General features: G+C 58.4%; 1 protein-coding gene across 8 annotated transcripts in view; it reads left to right on the top strand.

Annotated features, from left to right (window-relative positions):
• GTF2IRD1 (GTF2I repeat domain containing 1) overlaps nt 1-18,244 on the top strand; it is a 112,727-nt gene that overhangs the window by 32,419 nt on the left and 62,064 nt on the right. For 4 of the 8 annotated variants that reach the window (XM_032606906.1, XM_032606907.1, XM_032606905.1 and 1 more), the window contains exons 2-8: nt 2,887-3,015; nt 5,707-5,848; nt 8,718-8,873; nt 10,687-10,870; nt 11,689-11,999; nt 13,078-13,167; nt 14,747-14,830. In XM_032606906.1, the coding sequence (XP_032462797.1) occupies nt 2,893-3,015; nt 5,707-5,848; nt 8,718-8,873; nt 10,687-10,870; nt 11,689-11,999; nt 13,078-13,167; nt 14,747-14,830 (1,090 nt within the window). In that variant the 5' untranslated portion in view covers nt 2,887-2,892. Of the gene's footprint in view, nt 1-2,886; nt 3,016-5,706; nt 5,849-8,717; nt 8,874-10,686; nt 10,871-11,688; nt 12,000-13,077; nt 13,168-14,746; nt 14,831-18,244 lie in introns of those variants that run through there. The other 4 variants (XM_032606909.1, XM_032606913.1, XM_032606910.1 and 1 more) reach the window with 3 other exon arrangements.

The raw sequence follows: 18,244 nt of genomic DNA, 5'->3' as shown, positions 1-18,244 counted from the left end.
GCGACCGGAGGCCAGGGCTGGCGTGCTGTCTGGTGCCTCCTGCTTTGCCCTGATTCGATTTGGGCTCCAGCAGCTGGGAGGCTGGCAGCCTGAGGCCTTTCTGGAAGTGGCTCAAGGGACTGGGGGGCAGGGGGCAGCTGCGGGGAGGAGGCAAGACTTCACGCGCCCCAGGCAGGCAAACCTCCCAGCTGGTCGTGCAACAGACCTGCGATGGGGCTTCGTGCCACAGAAGGCCCCTGGCTGATGCTTGGTCCATTAGCAGGTCCCATCGGGGCCTTTCATACCCTCAGCATCCCTTAATAACGTTGGTTTTGAGCTTTTATTAAAAATAAGGCAACTGGGACTTCCCTGGTGGTCCAGTGCTTAGGGCTCCACGCTTCCACCGCAGGGATCACAGGTTCGGATCCCTGGTCGGGGGACTAGGATCCTACATGTGTGCAGCACGGCCAAAAATAAATAAATAAATACGGCAACCTAGGAGAAGAAATACATTTTATAAACATTTCAAAGTGAACCCATACACATTTTGGCCAACTGCTGACCTGGCCAGTTATTTTGTTTGTTTGTTTGTTTTAATTTAATTTATTTTATTTTATTTATTTTTGGCTGTGTTGGGTCTTCGTTGCTGTGCGCCGGCTTTTCTCTAGTTGCGGCCAGCGGGGGCTACTCTCCGTTGTGGTGCGCAGGCTTCTCGTTGCGGTGGCTTCTCTTACTGCGGAGCGTGGGCTCTAGGCGCGCAGGCTTCAGTAGCTGCAGCACACGGGCTCAGTTGTTGTGGCTCGCGGGCTTAGTTGCTCCACGGCATGGGGGATCTTCCCAGACCAGGGCTCGAACTCGTGTCCCCTGCATTGGCAGGCAGATTCTTAACCCCTGCACCACCAGGGAAGTCCCTGGCCTGTTATTAAAATCAGTATTTATCTACAGCCAAGTAGCCAACTTGGGCCAGGATGGAGTCCAGAGCCAAGCTCTGCTGCATCCCTAATTCCTTTGAATGTTTCCGTCTCTGTCATTGGATGCATCTCACCTTGTTATGTGTGACGTGCTCTGATTGCTGTTCCGTGTCATCGATTTTACAACCCACTAAAAGGCCACAGTCTGTGGTTTGGACTACGCTGAGCTGGACACTGGCACTGGGGGTGCAGCAGTGATTGGCAGACCAGTCCCTGACCTCATAGAGCTTACAGTCCAGGGGGCAGAAGACACTATGGACTTGGCACTATATTAGGTGCCAGGCCCAGCCATCACCTACCCAGGACCTCTGACCCCCAACCCCAGTTACATGCACAGACTCCTTTACCCCCAAGAAGCATAGAGGGCAGGACTCACAGGCTCCCTCTGATGCCTGCAGCTCTGTTCCCTGATCCCACCCCTGAACTGGCCACCTGGGGCCCTTGCACAGAGCACTAGAAGGTCTGAGCCCGGGGAGGGAAACTGAGCGTTCCTGCCTCTGCCCTCTACCTTCTCCTTTGCTTGGATTGGCGAGGGGACAGCTGCCGCATAGGAAGATGCTGGCACTGGGGCATCCTGTGGGTGGGTCCCCTGGACCTGATTCCTGGGTCAGGAAAGGGAGGGGCAGGATGGATCGGGGACCGAGGGAGGCTGACCTTTGTATCTAGTGGGGCCCAGGCCCGGCTGGGTAATACAGGGCCAGCAGACTTGTTCCCTGCCTGCTGTAGTCCCGCTATGACGCCCTGATCTGAGGGCGCCTCAGTAAGGGGGGAGGATACAGCTCTGTCCTCCGGGAACCTCATGACGAGGGGCAACGTCCTGTGTTGGGGAAACCTCACCTGAGGTGAAGGGGCCTCTGCCCTGTGGTATCTCTCTGCACCTCTGAGATTCAGTCCTGGAAGCCAGGAAGTAGACCGAAGTTCCACGGCCTTGGGGTGGCGGCCTTCCCCCGGGGAGCATGTGACTTGACACACAGCTGTGATGGGGGGACTCGGGGACAGGTGGGAGGCCAGGGACACCTGACCAGCCTGAGCAGGAAGGGACAGGAGGTGGGGCAATCCAGGGCACCTTCCCAGCAGAGGTGACAATTAAAAGCTAAGGGGGCAGGGCTTCCCTGGTGGCGCAGTGGTTGAGAGTCCGCCTGCCGATGCAGGGGACGTGGGTTCATGCCCCGGTCCGGGAAGATCCCACATGCCGCGGAGCGGCTGGGCCTGTGAGCCATGGCCGCTGAGCCTGCGCGTCCGGAGCCTGTGCTCCGCAACGGGAGAGGCCACGACAGTGAGAGGCCCGCGTACCGCAAAAAAAAAAAAAAAAAAAAAGCGCTAAGGGGGCAGTCAGTAGATGCCAAAGGGGCCAGGGAGGGCACTCAGGGAGAACAGAACTGGTGACAGCTGAGGAGCCGTGAAGGATGTCCGTATGTTTGGAGGGTGGTGACACTTAGAGTGCCTAGAGCATGGGGTATAAGGAGGAGTTGAGGCGAGGGACAAGAGTCTAGACCCTTGAATACCAAGCTGAGGAGTCGGGAGCTAATGTGGGCAGCAGGGAGCCATGGAGGGCGTGTGGGCGAGGGAGGGCCATGGCCAGAGGGGTGTGCGTAGGCAGAGTTGGCATTTAGGGCCTGCCGGGCACACTGCTTGTGGCTTTGGCTCTGGGGGTGCAGACTCGGGAGACGTGCCCTGAGGCACCCGCCTCCGTTATCCTGCCGTCTGTTCCCACACCTGTACGGGCCGTGTGCAGGCTGCTGTGTGTCCAGGCCTGTCAGAGCTCAAACCCCATCATGCATGTAAGACCCTTAGGTGGAGAAAAGGCCAGCTCTTGATTTGTCCCACCTGGGAAGTCGAGGTGGCCTTGGGGATCCCGGGGGCCTGGCGGGTTAGTGGTGGCATGCCACGCCCTATGGCCCACGGCCACCTCCGCCTCTTCCCTTCCTCCATCCAGGCGACCATGGCCTTGCTGGGAAAGCGCTGCGACGTCCCCACAAACGGCTGTGGGCCTGACCGCTGGAACTCCGCCATCGCCCGCAAAGACGAGATCATCACCAGCCTCGTGTCTGCCTTAGATTCCATGGTGAGTGCCCCTGCTCGCCCCTGGAGGAGTGGGGCAGCCAGCCTTTGTAACCCCTGCTGCTCACAGGAGCCCTAGCCGACCTGAGCCTCAGAGTCCCCGTATGCTACAAGGCCTGTCTGCCGACGCCGGGGGTGGGAGGCTTAAGTGAGGTCAAGTGTGTGGAACTCCAGCCCTCGCCCCCTCGCCCCCTCACCCCGTCTTCGTTGTGCCACCTCTTACAGTTGAAGTCCCATCCCTGGGATGGTCACAAGTCTCCCTCCCAGCAGGTCACCTGGAGGGTAATGCGTCACAGTGATTCATTAGAAACTGTCACCCCCATTCTTAAAGCCAGGGCTGTAACTGCATCACTCCTCTGACACCCTTGCCTCCATACCTAAACCTATAGCAGTTTATCCCAAATGAGAAAATAATAGGGAATTAATTCCCTGGCGGTCTAGCGGTTAGGACTCAGAGCTTTCACTGCCAAGGGCCCGGGTTTGATCCCCGGTAGGGGAACTAAGATCCCACAAGCTGCACGGCTCAGCCTAAAAAAAAAAAAAAAAGAGAGAGGGAGAGAGAAAATAATAATATCATTTTCCTGTAGACTTTTCCTGGGGCAAGTTCTGTGATAGAGGGTAGGCAGGTGTCTTCAAAAAAAAAAAAAAAAAAAATCTGTCTGGCATCAGGTAGCTGCACCCCCTGCATTTTGGTTCAGTGAAGTTGAACTTCAGAGAGGGCAGTACTTTGCCTGATGTCACAGAGCATGATTAGTTTTTAAAGTGGGCTCCCAGGGGCAAAGTCTACAGTGTCCCAAGGACAAAGGGCCTCCCTCCAGGCTATTCCAGCTGCAGGCAGCTCAAGGGCTGCTTAGGTGGTATTTGGGGCAGAGGTGGTAGACACCCCTGGGAAGGCCAGCTGGGTTTGACCCCTCCCCTGTACAGAGTGGCCTTCATGAGGAGGGGGGGCCCCAGGAGCTCAGCCCTGTGCCGGTAGCAATGTCAGCTTGGTGTGGTGGTGGCGGTACAGTTGACACAGGCAGCGACGGCCAGTGCCACAGCCACTAGCCACATGTGACAGTCGATATTTTAATTGTAATTTGTGAAAATTAAACAATTCAGTTACTCCATCACACTAACTTCATTACAAGAGTTCAGGGGCCACATGTGGCTAGTGGCTGTGGTATCAGACAGTGTAGAAATAGAACATTTTCATCATTGCAGAAATTCCAGGGTCCAGTGCTGGTCTAAAGGGTCTTTCAGAGGCTCCTTGGAGGAGCCAGTGACCCTGTAGCTGTCCTGGTGGCATGAACAAGACAGGCTCCCCCCGCCCTGCGACAAGGCCTTTACAGGTTTCCTAAGGGACCTCGTGGGTGACAGCGGCACTTACTTGGCAGTGACTTAACGCCGGCACCCAGCGGGCCTGGGGCCAGGTTCTCAGGCGGCCTGCAGGAAGATTGGGGCCAAAGTGCGGTCCGATCATCACCTCCTCCCGCCCAGTCTCAGACCCTTTTCCAGGCATTTCCTCCTGACTCCCATTCTCTGTGCCTGTGGGTGAGTCTACTCCCTATGGTGGCCTCAGCTTCTTCAGCTGAGAAGTGACCGTGCAACGCAGGGAAGGCTCTCCTCCGGCTCTGCTGGCCACTCCTTGGAAACGGTTGAATCCGTTTATCGTCTCTGTTATACAGTGTTACCACAGGGCAAGGGAGCAGTGGGGTTTGGTTTTCATCTTAGAGAGCCGGAAATGAACACCATCCCTGCCCCCAGGAGCTCCCGGGGGACAGTCCTGCTGGCCCTGAGATGTCCCCAGCTTCCTCACCGGAGCGACTCCAAGCCGGAGCTGGCACTAAAGGCATGATCACGGCTCAGAGAGGTTGTAGAACCTGTCCTAGATCACACAGCAGTGGAACTGCGATTAGAAGCCAGGCTTCCCGACTGTCCGCAGAGCGCTAACTCAGATAAAAACCAGCATTTATCAGGCACCGACCGTACGCCACGAGCTTTGCAGGCAGGGTTTTCCCAGTGAAGTAGGCCTGAGATGCTGGTGGTCTTGGTCGCAGGGCCCCCTGTGTTAGGCCTTCCTGTGCAGTAGGCCTGCCAATCTCAACTCTGGGGCTGCAAAAAGAACCTCTTTGCCTCATACCCACACGGGATGCCCCGGTTTAGAGACTCTTTCCCACCAACCGGGCCCCATTGAATCCCCACAACAAGCCCATTACAACTCTGGGAGCTGGGCTGCTTGTCCGCATTCTACACATTTGGAAATTGGGGCCCAGAGAAGGGCGTGACTTGTAGGAAGAGGCTGATGCAGGATTGAAGCCTGGATCTGTCTGTGCCTTGGTTCTCCTGGGACCCCTCCCACCTCCTCATCCAGGACTTGGAGAGAGCCCAGGACAGGATCATTCCTGAGGCTGGGGCCAGGCCCGAGGCAGGAAGCCCACCCCAGAGCAAGGAGGAGGAAGGGGCACAGGCCACGTCCTCCTCCAGCCCCTGTAACCTTGTCTTCTTCCCCTGACCTTGGCCAAGCTCTGTGGGTGTCGTTCGTTCATTCCCACTGCAGTCTAAGACCCAGAACGTTGGGACGGTGACCTCTCCCTGGAGCTGCTGGTGGGATCTCGGGCAGCTGGGAGCTCACCTCCCACCCCCCAAAGCTGGCACTGGGGGTGTCCAGAGTGGGGGATCCTTCCCCCGGCTTACATCCCTGCTCCCCCGGCAGTGCTCAGCGCTCTCCAAGCTGAACGCAGAAGTGGCCTGTGTCGCTGTACATGATGAGAGCGCCTTCGTGGTCGGCACCGAGAAGGGGAGGATGTTCCTAAACGCCCGCAAGGAGCTGCAGTCAGACTTCCTCAGGTTCTGCCGTGAGTACTCGGGGCTCCAGAGGGCCAGTCCCCACTGTCCCTGAGGGGAGGAGCTCTGGCGCGTTGCTGGGTCCCTGGAGCAACACCGGGTGGCCCTGTGTGGGAGGAGACACTGGGCAGGAGGGGCTGCTGCAAGCTTCCCAATGTGGCGTTATCAGGGGCGGCCACAGTTTTCGTTGGAGTCACACAGCAGCCCCTCGGCCGATAGAGACTCTGGGCAAGCCAGACCCAGCTGCCTCCATGTGCTCGTGGACGAAGGGGACACTGTGGCCCAGTTGCTGTGTGGCCCTGATGCAGGGACCCAGTGCACGTGCTCAGCTAATACTTACTGAGCGCCTGTTGTGTGCGACACCCTTTAAGCACGAACTCACTTATCCTGACGTCAGAGGCTGGCACTGACCCTGTTACAGTAGCAGAATCTTGGAGCCGCCTCCCGGTGGCCCGTGGGGATGACGTGACTGAGGACTTGTCCAGCACGTAGGAAATGCTCTAGAAACGGGAGCAGCTAGGGATGATGTGATAAATAGAGCCACGGGCTGGGCCACGTGCTGGTGCTGTTTACTGTTCCCAGCAGGCTCGGGAAACAGTCATCACCGGTTTACAAATGAGAAAATGAGATGCAGTGAGTGTAACCATAGGGGACACACAGCTGACGAGTGATGGAGGTGGAGTTTGCTCTTTCGGCTGCACCCCTTCGAAACAGGGGGGATGCAGGGACTTCCCTGGAGGTCCGGTGATTAAGACTCCGCGCTTCCAATGCAGGGGACGCAGGTTCAAGCCCTGGTTGGGGAACTAAGATCCCCCATGCTACGTGGCGCAGCCAAAAAAAGAAAAACGAGGGATGCAGCATGGGTACCCCCGGGACCCCTGCCAAAGGGTCCTGGTTGCTCTCAGAAGAAACCAGCACCAGCACTCAGAGCTGTGAGCCGGGACCCCCGAGGCAGAGGGGTCGTTCCGAAGCCCCCGACTCTTCAATGCTCCCTAGGCCCTCAGGGCCCCTCATAAGCAGCCCCGGCCTCTGCACTCTCTCCTCACAGCATCCCTGGAGCTCACCAGGCTGCGCTGTGCTAAAGTACACGTTCCCCGGCTCTGTGTGTCCCTGCTCACCACTGCCTTTTGTCCCTGCTGTTCCCCACCTGGAAGGCCCTCGCTCCTCCCCTCGCATCTGCCTGGCAGACGCCTCCCCAGCCTCCAGACTGACATCCCTCCCGCCCCTGGCCCCATCGGTGCCCCTCCGCCCCAGCGCCCATGCCTGACTGCCCCCCACCCCTCGCAGCTTCCTGTGCCCTAAACTTCCATCCACGCCTACGCCCCAGCTTGGCGGGGAGCTCCCGAGGCAGCTCAGCTTCCCCTTTGTGGTGGATTAAGTCCTATGGGGTTAGAGCCTGGGTGGGCATTCTAGCCCAGAAGTTGGGACTCAGAGATCTTGGGGTTAAGAGCAGGCCCTAGAGGCAGACGCCTGGGCCCACGTCCTGGCTCTGCCAGCTGCTGCCTGCTGGGCCTCAGCCTCTTCACCTGTGAAAGGGGAGGACACTGCTACCGTGTCCTGGGTCGATCTGAGGATTAAACGAATTAATACACAGCGAGCACTTAGAACAGTGCCTGGCACTTAGTTTGCACTCGCTAAACACCATCTGTTTTTCGCACCGTTATCAGCATTTCCATCACCCGACCCCGGCCTGGGCCTGGACCCTGGGATCAGCCATTTCTGGGAAGGCTGTCCCCCCACCACACACACACACCGTGCTGGGGCGTATCGTTACTGGGGTCCAGCCACTTCCCCAGCCAGCCCCCTCTCCCACCCGGCCCTCAAAACCTGTACCCTCTCCAAGGTTGGGCAGGGGGCTGGACCGGTGTAGGGTGGGCAGTGGCAGGGTCCTGAGGCCCTAGATGGCCAGGCTGGGAGCCAGACTGGGGCCTGGGGAAGGTGCACCTGGCTTCCCAGAGCCAGGCACGGCTGCTATTTATAGCACCGGGAACTTGGCTGGTCTATTTCAAGCTTCTCAGGTCCCAGAGGAGAGCACACTCCAAGCTGGGAGGGGCGCCCCCAAGCCCTCTTCTCATCCCCTTTCCAGTGCAGTGCCTAGCATCTTCCCAACCCAGGGATCCACGGACACTCCCAGGCCCCCACCCTGGCCCAGCCTGGCATGAACCTGCCTCTTCCCAGACCCTCAGCCTCTTGGTGGAGTCCCCATCATCTCCCCATTTGGCAGAGCAGAAAACTAGGGCCTCAACTGGTTAATTCAGAAATAGGTGATGGGGGACTTCCCTGGTGGTCCAGTGGCTAAGACTCCATGCTCCCAGTGCGGGAGGCCCGGGTTCGATCCCTTGTTTGGGGAACTAGATCCCGCATGCATGCCGCAACTAAGAAGTCTGCATGCCGCAACTAAGAGTCCACATGCCGCAACTAAAGAGCCTGTGTGCTGCAACTAAGACCCGGCACAGCCAAAACAAATAAATAATAAATAAATAAATATTTTTAAAAAAGAAAAGAAAAAAGAAATAAGTGATGGAACAGACATTCATTGAACCCCAGTTCTGAGCCAGCCCATCTGGTCTCTCATGAGAGCTCACAGACTGAGGCCCAGAGAGGGAAGGGACTTGCGTAAGGTCACACAGCGAGTTAGAGGTGAGCAGGGATGAATGCCCTCTGCTGGGCACTGGGAACCCTGAGGTAAGCAGCCCTGGCCCTAGGCAGGGCGGTTGGGGCAGGCCTCACTCACCCATTTATTCTTCCTTCATTCATCCACTTGCACTCCATGTTGGGTGCCCAGCTACAGGGCTTAGCACAGGGCAGGGACGTCCCAGCTCACTGGGCTGGTGGTGTGATGAGTACTCACCATGGCCCCGCGTGCTCTGTGTCCCACAGGAGGGCCCCCGTGGAAGGAGCCGGAGGCAGAGCACCCCAAGAAGGTGCCTCGGGGTGAGGGTGGCAGCCGGAACATCCCACGGTCTGCCCTGGAACATGGCTCGGACGTGTACCTTCTGCGGAAGATGGTAGAGGAGGTGTTTGATGTTCTTTATAGTAAGATCCTTCCTCATTCCATTTGGGGCCCCCAGGCGGGTGGGAGCCCCCAGCCCTGCCCAGAGGAGGAGGCCCCCTCCTGCCCCACTACAGGCCCTGGGCGGAACCTCAAGGCGTGGGTTCCTTCTCTCCCCACCCCCAGCCCTCCCTCATTCTGCATCCCCAGGCGTGGATCTGCTGTCCCAGCCCCATTCCCTGAACCAACATCCCTACCACTCCTGCCCTGGCGCTGCTCACTGCTCCCTTGTGCCTCGAAGAGGCCCCAGGCTTGCCCTGTCTCCTTGCCACCAGCCCAGCTCCCTGCTGTCCCCACCTGCCCTGTGACCAAGGGCATCTTCCCAAAGCACAAGTCTGACCACAAAGCTCTTCCCTCCGCTGCCTACTCGGGCTCCCTGTCACCCTGGGCGTGGCATCAGACCCTACCACGGCCCGTCCCCAGCCCCCTCCAGCCACGCTGACCCACCTCCTATTCTCCTGCTCATTCTGGCCTCATTTCACACCTGCTGTGACCTTTGGGCCGACCTTCCCCTCCTCTGTCTGGTGGACGCCTCATTGCTCTCTAAGGCTCAGCTCCAGGAAGCCCCCAGCTCTGAGCTTGGTTAAGGCCTCCTCTGGGCACCCACTATGCCCTGTGTCCTCACTCGTCCAGTTGCTCTCCAGGATCAGGGACTGTATCTGCTCTTTCTGCTGTTCCTAGCCTGCACTTCAGAGCCCAGCAACAGTGGGCTCTCAGAGGGTGTTTGTTGAATGACTGAGTGAAGGCTAACTGCCCAGCCAAGTACTACCTTTGGGGTGGAAGAGGGGAGGGGACAGGCAGGCCTGGTCTCCCTTGGGAAGTGTCAGGTTGCAGAGTCTCTGGCCCAGTGGTGACCTTCACACTCCCTGGGTGACCTCATGCGGGTCCCTTCTGTCCCTAAGGGTCCCACCCCATGATTTCTAATTTGCTTTATTCCTTTCCCTAATGCAGCCTTTGGTTCTGTGGAGCAAAGGTCGGGGTGGGGTGGGGGGACTCCTGCTGTTGTCTAGATGTCAGGAGGAGGCCAAGAGGGGTAGGGGGCCCGGAGGCCCTGGTGGGCATGCTGGCCCCGGGGATGGGAGGACTTGTCACGCATGGTTGGCTGTGCCACTGCAGACGCTTTTGCCAGATGCAGGGTTCACGCCCAGAGCCCCCTGCACCCCTGCTCACTCTGCTCTGACCCCCCTTGCCTGCCTCGGGCAGAATCAGAGGTGATTATGAGGGGAGGGGCTTCCTTCTGGCTCCAGGTGGGAGGCAGCAGATGTCTGTGAGCCCAGACGCTCGGCCCTCCCTCCCCTCCCCCCTTCCCTCGTGCTCAGCAGCTTCTCATCCTGTCTCCTCTCTCTTCTGCTTCCTCTCCATTCCTCTCTTCCTTACCTGCCCTCCTCTCCCTCGCTTTCCTTTTCCCTTCCTTCCTGTGGCTGTTTTCTTGCAGTTTCTCTCCCTCACCCCTCTCTCCTTACCCGCTGCTCGCAGCCCCGGGGCCTGCTTTCCCCTCCACCCAGATGCCCAGAGAGGAGAATGGCGGGGGAAGCAAGGAACCCCCTCGATGGGGCAGCCCCAGCCCTCAGGTGCAGGCTGCAGGCCCCTGTCCACAGCCCCTGCCGCCCCCCTCACCGCCGGCAGGGGCTTATTCTGTGGGAGGTTTGCAGTGAAGGGGCCTCTGGGGTCCTGATTCCTGGGGATCCGGCACCACAGTGCGTCACTCAGCGCGGCCCCAGCTCCGGGGCGCGTCCCGTGCTCACCACAGCCCGGCTGCCGTCTCATACTAGGCCCCCTCCTCGACCCCTCCCACAGGCGAGGCCCTGGGCCGGGCCAGCGTGGTGCCGCTGCCCTACGAGAGGCTGCTCCGGGAGCCGGGGCTGCTGGCTGTGCAGGGGCTGCCCGAGGGCCTGGCCTTCCGGAGGCCGGCCGAGTATGACCCCAAGGCCCTCATGGCCATCCTGGAGCACAGCCACCGGATCCGCTTCAAGCTCAAGAGGTGAGTGAGGCAGCCCGCATGGGAGCGGCCGGCCCGGGGCCTGGTGGCTGGACCCTGGGGGCCAGGCCGGGCCGGGCGATGACCTGCTTCTGTGCGGGCTCAGCCGCTCGTGGCCGCTTGTCCTGCCCGAGGGCAGGGGGCTTCAGACTCCCACAGGGAACCCTGGTTTTAAGAGCTCCCAGTCCGATGGCAGAGGTGAGGCAGAAACTCAGTCACAGAGCATGCTCTGAGCCAGGTGTGGAGTCACGGAAGTCTTCCCCGGGGGACTTCTGTGTTGCAGAGAGGCTTGGTTGGGGAAGAAATAGCACCAGTAGCACTCCAGGTATCAGGAACAGCCCGTGCAAAAGCATGGAGGCGGGAAGCCACATCGTGGGTGCTTGCTTGGGTTGTCAGCCGAGGGCTCCATTAGGGACTGACGGGCCATGAGGTCATGGAGGCTGGGCCGGGGAGGGTACCGATCTCTGGGGCAGCCAGGAAGCAGCCTGAGGGCTGAACGTGGCCCGTCAGGGCTCGGGCACCGCGGCCAGTGCACGAGCGATGCGTTAGGGGGTGCGAGGCGATCAGCTGCAGCTGAAAGGATGTGATTGGTGGAGAGGGGACACAGAGGCCACGGGGCAGGGCCCAGGTCCTTGGGTGGCCCAGCCGTGTGGCCCTGGGCACGTCACACCCCCACCCGGGCCTGCACCCCGACCTGTAAAATGGGGACTGGTCATGCATACTTCACGGGCTGTCGTGTTCTGCAGAGGGAGGGCTCGGGGAAGACATACCCCTGGTGGGACAGGTGGATGAAGCTGTCTTGTGTCCTTTCCTTCACCCAGGCCGCTCGAGGATGGCGGGCGGGACTCGAAGGCCCTGGTGGAGTTGAATGGCATCTCCCTGATAGCCAAGGGGTCTCGGGACTGTGGCCTGCACGGCCAGGCCCCCAAGGGGCCACCCCAGGACCTGCCCCCAGCCGCCACCTCCTCGTCCGTGGCCAGCTTCCTGTACAGCACCGCCCTTGCCAACCGCACCGCGCGGGAGCTCAAGCAGGAGGCACCCGCCTGCCCTCTTGCCTCCAGTGACCTGGGCCTCGGCCGGCCCGGGCCTGAGCCCAAGGCCCCCACTGCCCAAGACTTCCCAGACTGCTGTGGTAAGCTGCTGCTGGGACTCCCGAGTCTGGGGGGTGGGGGGGGTGGGACAGAGGTCACTCATGCAGGGGCAGCTTCCCAGGGCAGGTCGGGGTGCTCAGGGCTGCAGGGGGCACGTCGGAGCAAGGAGCTGGGACGGGACAGAAGGCGTGGTAGCTTGGACTCAGTCAGACCCCGGGCCTCTGCCCAGTCATCTGTGAACAGTATCCTTGCCTGGGACCAAGAGATGCCCGAAAGGACTCCCACGGGAGTCTATGGAGGGAGAGAGTAGACATGCTAATCAGGTACACGCATTTAATGAGCACCTACTACCTCCACCCAGTGTGGATTAGGGGTACTGGAAGCATAAGAAAAGGAACAGCTGGGCATGAGAAAGACCTGTGTCCATATTTTGACCCCTGTACTTAATGGCTACGTGTCCCAGGGCAAACCTCTACCTGTTTGAGCCTCAGTTTCCTCATCTGTAAAATGGAGATGCCAATAGTACCTGTCTCGCTGGGCTGTTATCGTGATGAAATGACAGAGCACATTAGAAATGCACATTCTCAGGCCCAGCCACAGCCCTGCTGAATCTGGCACTTTGGGGGCGGGGTGAGCCCCAGCTGCCTGCAAACTGACGAGTCTACCAAGTGTTTCCGACGGGTGCTCAAGTTTGAGAACCTCTGTATTAAAGCACCGAGTCCAGTGCTTGGCACAGAGTAGGTGCTTATAAGTTATACTTAACTGTTATTGTTATTATGAGAAGGAGAAAAAAGGACACCCCCTCCCCTCCACAGCCATGAGGGCTGAGCAGGGGGCTGGGACTTATATGCCTGAAACAAGTGTCCCCATCTGTAAAGTGTGACCTGGGACGTCCTGCCCTCCCCGATCTGCCATTCGGAGAGCACACTCTGCTAAAGAATGTCTCGGGCCTCTGGTCAGGGAACTTGCCTTGAGTTCATGATCACAGGGCTCAGTCCTGGGTTCTCCCTGGTGGGGGAGACTGTTACCCCAGAGCCCCAGCCCGTGCACTCAGGCCAGATCTGGGGAACCCCTCTTGGGGCCCACCTGGAACCTGTACCTTTCCGCTCCCTTGTCCAGGACAGAAGCCCACTGGGCCTGGCGGTCCTCTCATTCAGAACGTCCATGCCTCTAAGCGCATCCTCTTCTCCATCGTCCATGACAAGTCAGGTAGGACAGTGCCCGTGGCAGCACCCTGACCAGAGCGGGGATCCAGGACTGGGGTGGTGCTTATTACTGAAATGGATGTGTGTCCACTGGGTCTTTGTGAGAGAAAGGAGGAATGGCACCGCACAAGGGACTTGTGAGTGAAACCAGAGTGAAGCCAATATATAACAGTTACATATTGCTGCATGCCAAATTGCCCCCAAACGTAGCTTAAAATGACAAGCATTTATACCTTACGGTTTCTGTGGGTGAGAACTCAGGAGCAGCTTAGCTGGGTGGTCTTGGCTCAGAATTTCTCAGGATGTCAGCTGGGGCTGTGATCATCCGAAGGCTCGATTGGGGCTGGAGGATCCACTTCCAGCTCACCCATGTGGCTGTTGGCAGGATACCTATTCCTTACTACCTGGGCCTCTTCAGGGCTGCTTAAGCGTCCTCAAAACGTGGCGACTGGTTTCTTGGAGCTAGTGATCTGAGAGAGAGTAAGGAAGGAACCACGTCTTTTATGACCCAGCCTCAGAAATCACTGTCACTTCTGCCATATCCTACCCATTAGAAGTCAGGAACTTGGTCCAGTTCATATCCAAGGGAGAGAGAGGAATTAAGCTCCACCTCATGAAGGAACAAGGGTCAAAAAAATATGTAGACAGATTTTAAAAGTACCACACAGTACAGAGAACCAGAAAGTTTGGGATTCATTTGTACCAAAAAGGGATGTAGTGAGACTTCCCAGCAACTTTGCCTTATGGAGGTCTCAGCCTCACCTTCAGTGAAAGGTTCTTTAAGAAACCTAGTTTCGGGACTTCCCTGGTGGCGCAGTGGTTAAGAATTCGCCTGCCAATACAGGGGACACAGGTTTGAACCCTGGTCCAGGAAGATCCCACATGCCGTGGAATAACTAAGCCCGTGCGCCAAGCCCGTGCGCAGCAACCAAGACCCAACACGGCCAAATAAATTTAAAAAAAAAAAAATGGAGACCACCACTGCCACAAACAAGCTGCATCCCAGGCAGGGAGGGGACCTGGATGTCCAGGCAGAACGGCATGGTGGGAGGCCGTGGTGGGCAAGAGATACAAGCAGAGATAGAATCTCACCAGATACTAGCTGGGTGATCTCAGGCAAGTTACTCAGCCTCTCTGAGCCTCGGTTTTCCCACCTGCAAAATGGGAATAATATCTATTTCCGCACATTGTCCTGAGGGATTAAGTAGGATATTATACATATTAAGTGCTTAGCACAGATAAGTACTTAATAAATTAAAGATGTTCCTTTTATAATTTTAATGAACCAAATGATCGCTCTAGTTATTAATATTAAGTTGAAGCAGAGGCTTTGGTTTTATGGGAGAGGCCAGCAGGGCTGAGGGTTCGAGGGACTCCAACAGGGCCAAAGCTGGGTGAGACCCCGGGTGCACAAAGCATGAGGGTTAGGTTTTCAAGGTCAAGACTCAGGAGAGGCCCAGGATGGACTGGCTGAGCCTGAGCAATATCTACTGCTATGGGGGTGGACAGAGAGGCAAGAGGCAGCCAAGCCATGGGGTCCCTGCTCCGACGGGCCCTCACTTGTACCTCCTGTGTTTTGATAGAGAAGTGGGACGCCTTCATAAAAGAAACCGAGGACATCAACACGCTCCGGGAGTGTGTGCAGATCCTGTTTAACAGCAGATATGGTGAGTGGGCGGCGCGGCCCGTGGTGTGGCCCCAGCAGCGCACTGAGCATCTCATTATGTGGCAATCACTCGTGTTCCCCAACATGACGGTGGGAGCCATATGCTGGCACCACGCGCCGTCAACGGAAATGTCATCTCCTGTCTGGGTAGGGGGTGGTTGTGTCAATATTTCCCTTCCAGATTCTCCAGGGGGCGGGACTGATGGCAAAGCCCCAGACCTTGGCTCACCTGTGGGAGGCGGGCCGCTTGGGGGGGCGGTGGCGACCATCCGGGAAAACGGCTGTTGGCCTTTTGTGCCTGCAAGTCCCCCACGCACCACCCTGGCTCCTGCCTCCTCACCTTTGCCCGTGCCGTGCCCCCTGCCCAGCGTGCCCTTTGCACGTATTGCGGGCAGACTCCTACCTGTTCTTCAAGACTCAGCTCTTAAAGCTCTGATGGTTTCCTCTCTGTTGCACGTCGCACACGTGATGCACCTTGTCTGTATCTGTCCCCGCGAAAGCCAGGCCAGCACCGGCCCCTCTGTGCCCCCAGCACCCAGGACAGAGCCGAGCTCAGAGCACGTGTCGGCTCACTGCACTCTGGGCAGCAGACACAGGTGGTAACTGGGGCAGGGGTGCCCTCCATGTGGTAGAGCTTCAGCCAAGTGCAAAGTGTGGCCACTCTTCGGCTAGACGGCAGGGGCTGGACCAGATGGACCTGTAAGCCCTTCCCGCTCTGGGTCCTGGGACCCCCAAGTGCCCTCCCACACCTGGTCTCCTTTGTCCCCTCAGCAGTCCTCGCTCACTCTCACTTATTCGCTCAGCCTCTGTGGCGCTCCGTCTATAAGCCCCGCTCAATGGTCAGACACAGCGTGGCTCTGGCCAGGGTGGGTGGCTCTCAGTCACTGCGGAGATGATGCAGGTACCCACGGATCACTCATCACGCAGGCGTGATGTCATTGAACCCCACTTGAATCGCGAAGCCCCTCTCTGGGGCAGCCCCTCTGCACGATGGGACCAAGGGAGGGCGCTGGGGGGAGGGGCAGAGCTGCAGGGACAGAGCTGCAGGGACAGAGAGGAGGGTCCCGGGCCGCCTACATGTGCGGGTCAGGGGAGAGCACTGCCCTGGGAGTCCACGGACGCTCGCTGGATGCCCTGGAGATGGCCAGTCTCCCTGCCTAACATTGGCTTTCTCACCATGAGCAGACCAGACGTGCCGGGGTAGGGCTTCACTGCCCTCCCTGCCCTCCCTGCCCTCCCTCCCCTCCTGCTTGGCTACGAAAAAGCCTCTCTCTCTACTCACAAAACTTCTGACAGCAGGAGTGTGGGTTTTCCACGCCACGCAACCCTCCAGTTCTCTGTGGCCACCAGCTGGGGGCCCTACAACTCGATTCAATTCTGACCCTAACTCCCTGGAGTTACACAGACCCCTCCCCAGGTGAAGGGCTCAGTGCCCCAAGGCAGCACCCCACTTCAGATGCCAGTCACAGGTAGTGGGTCCCCAGGGTACCCCCACTTCCATCCAATTTGGCTGCACACCGTGGTTCCCAGGACCCCCCTCCGCGGGTTCGGCAGTTTTCCATAATGGCTCACAGAACTGAGGGAGGAAACACTTTGCTTCTCTTGACCTGTTTATTACAAAGGATACAGATGAAGAGGTACATGGTGAAAGGTCCGGAAGGGTCTTGAGCACAGGGGCTTCTGTCCCCGTGGAGCCTAGGGTGCACCAGCCTCCTGGCACGTGGAAGCTCTCTGAACCCCCTCGGTTAGAGTTTTTACAGAGGTTGCATTAAGTGGGTGTGATTGATTTAACCATTGGCCATTGGTGATGAGCTCAGCCTCCAGCCCCTGTCCCCTCCCAGGAGTGGGGGATGTTTCCAACCCTCTAATTGCGTTTTTGGTTTTTTTTTTTTAATTAATTGATTTATTTTTGGCTGCGTTGGGTCTTCTTTCTTTAATTTTATTTTTAATTTATTTATTTTTGGCTGCCTTGGGTCTTCGTTGCTGCATGCGGGCTTTCTCTAGTTGTGGCGAGCGGGAGCTACTCTTCCTTGAGGTGCACGGCCTTCTCACTGTGGTGGCTTCCCTTGTTGAGGAGCACAGGCTCTAGGCACACGGGCTTCAGTAGTTGTGGCACGTGGGCTCAGTAGTTGTGGCTCGCGGGCTCTAGAGTGCAGGCTCAGTAGTTGTGGCACACAGGCTTAGTTGCTCCGCAGCATGTGGGATCTTCCCGGACCAGGGCTCGAACCCGTGTCCCCTGCATTGGCAGGCAGATTCTTAACCACTGCACCACCAGGGAAGTCCCTCTAATCGCGTTTTGAGCTCCCTACCTTGTGCCAGGCACTCAGACCAACTCTGGTCTCAAGGTGCTTCAGCAAGTAGCTGAAGGTGGGTCTGCAGTACACACAGTGGTGTACAGTGGTACGTTTGAGTATGTAGTAACGTGCAGGGGTGGGGTCCCTCAGAAGGGGAGGATGGCTCAGAGGAAGGTGAGGTTTCTTGATAGGCTTGGGGAGTCAGGGGAGGCTTCATGGAGGAGGTGTTCTTTGATCCACCCTGGGGCCTGGGAGGCTTGGTCATGTGGGCTTGGTGGGCTGGGCCATCCTGGTTGGGGTGGGGCTGAGTGAGGCCCCGTACTACAGGGGGCTGTCTGTACCCAAGTTTCTCCCCTCCCTCCCTAGACAGGTGTGAGCAGGGCGGGGAGTGGGGAGAGGGGAGCTGGGGAGGGCTGGCTCTGTCCACATTGGGTGGGTTCTGCCCCACTGCTGCGGGCATGACAGCTGCCAGTCTTCCAGTCTGTCGTAAGTGCTGGATGTTTCCAGAATGTTGAGCCTTTCCTAGAGGTCGGCACTTGGGCCCACCACCGCGGCCAAATCCAAGGAGGAGTGTCAGGCTTGGGGTGGTTGAGACCTTACCCCTCCTCAGGCCAGAGCTCCCTCTGAGCTGTCCCTTCCGCTGCCCTGGGGAGAAGCTGCGCTCGCCGCCCCACCCCCATGAGTACTGGGGGGTTCCTGTGGCGGGGGTGGGGATGTTTGGCAGCCTGAACCATCCTGCAGATCCAAGACGAGCAGGTCCTGCTCCTGGTTTGCCCTTTCAGCTACCGGCTCCGGGCCAAGTGGGCCCACGATGTTGCTGGGGGTGCAGAGGGGGGAAAAAGAAACAGAAAAGACATGGGGGGAGCCCCAGCCTTGAGGAAGCCTCAGTGTCTCTGTCACCCGGGGGGAGGTTGAGATTACACCAGGGTCTAAGGATTGTGCGTGGCGGCTCCATCCTCCTCTTCCAAGTGGGCAGCAGCTGGAGCCTGGGCGGGCTGGAGCTTTTGTGCCCTGGGCTGAAAAGACAGGCCTAGCAAGTCAGATGAACCCGAGGGGAGGTGGATTCACGTAGACTTGAAGAAGCCAAGAGCCCATCGCTCAGGTGCTGGGGCTGGGGGGTG

Source organism: Phocoena sinus, chromosome 15 (assembly GCF_008692025.1).
Source record: "Phocoena sinus isolate mPhoSin1 chromosome 15, mPhoSin1.pri, whole genome shotgun sequence".
Lineage (NCBI taxonomy): Eukaryota > Metazoa > Chordata > Mammalia > Artiodactyla > Phocoenidae > Phocoena > Phocoena sinus.
The sequence above is the reverse complement of the archived record's forward strand: the minus strand, read 5'-3'. Positions and strand labels throughout refer to the sequence as shown.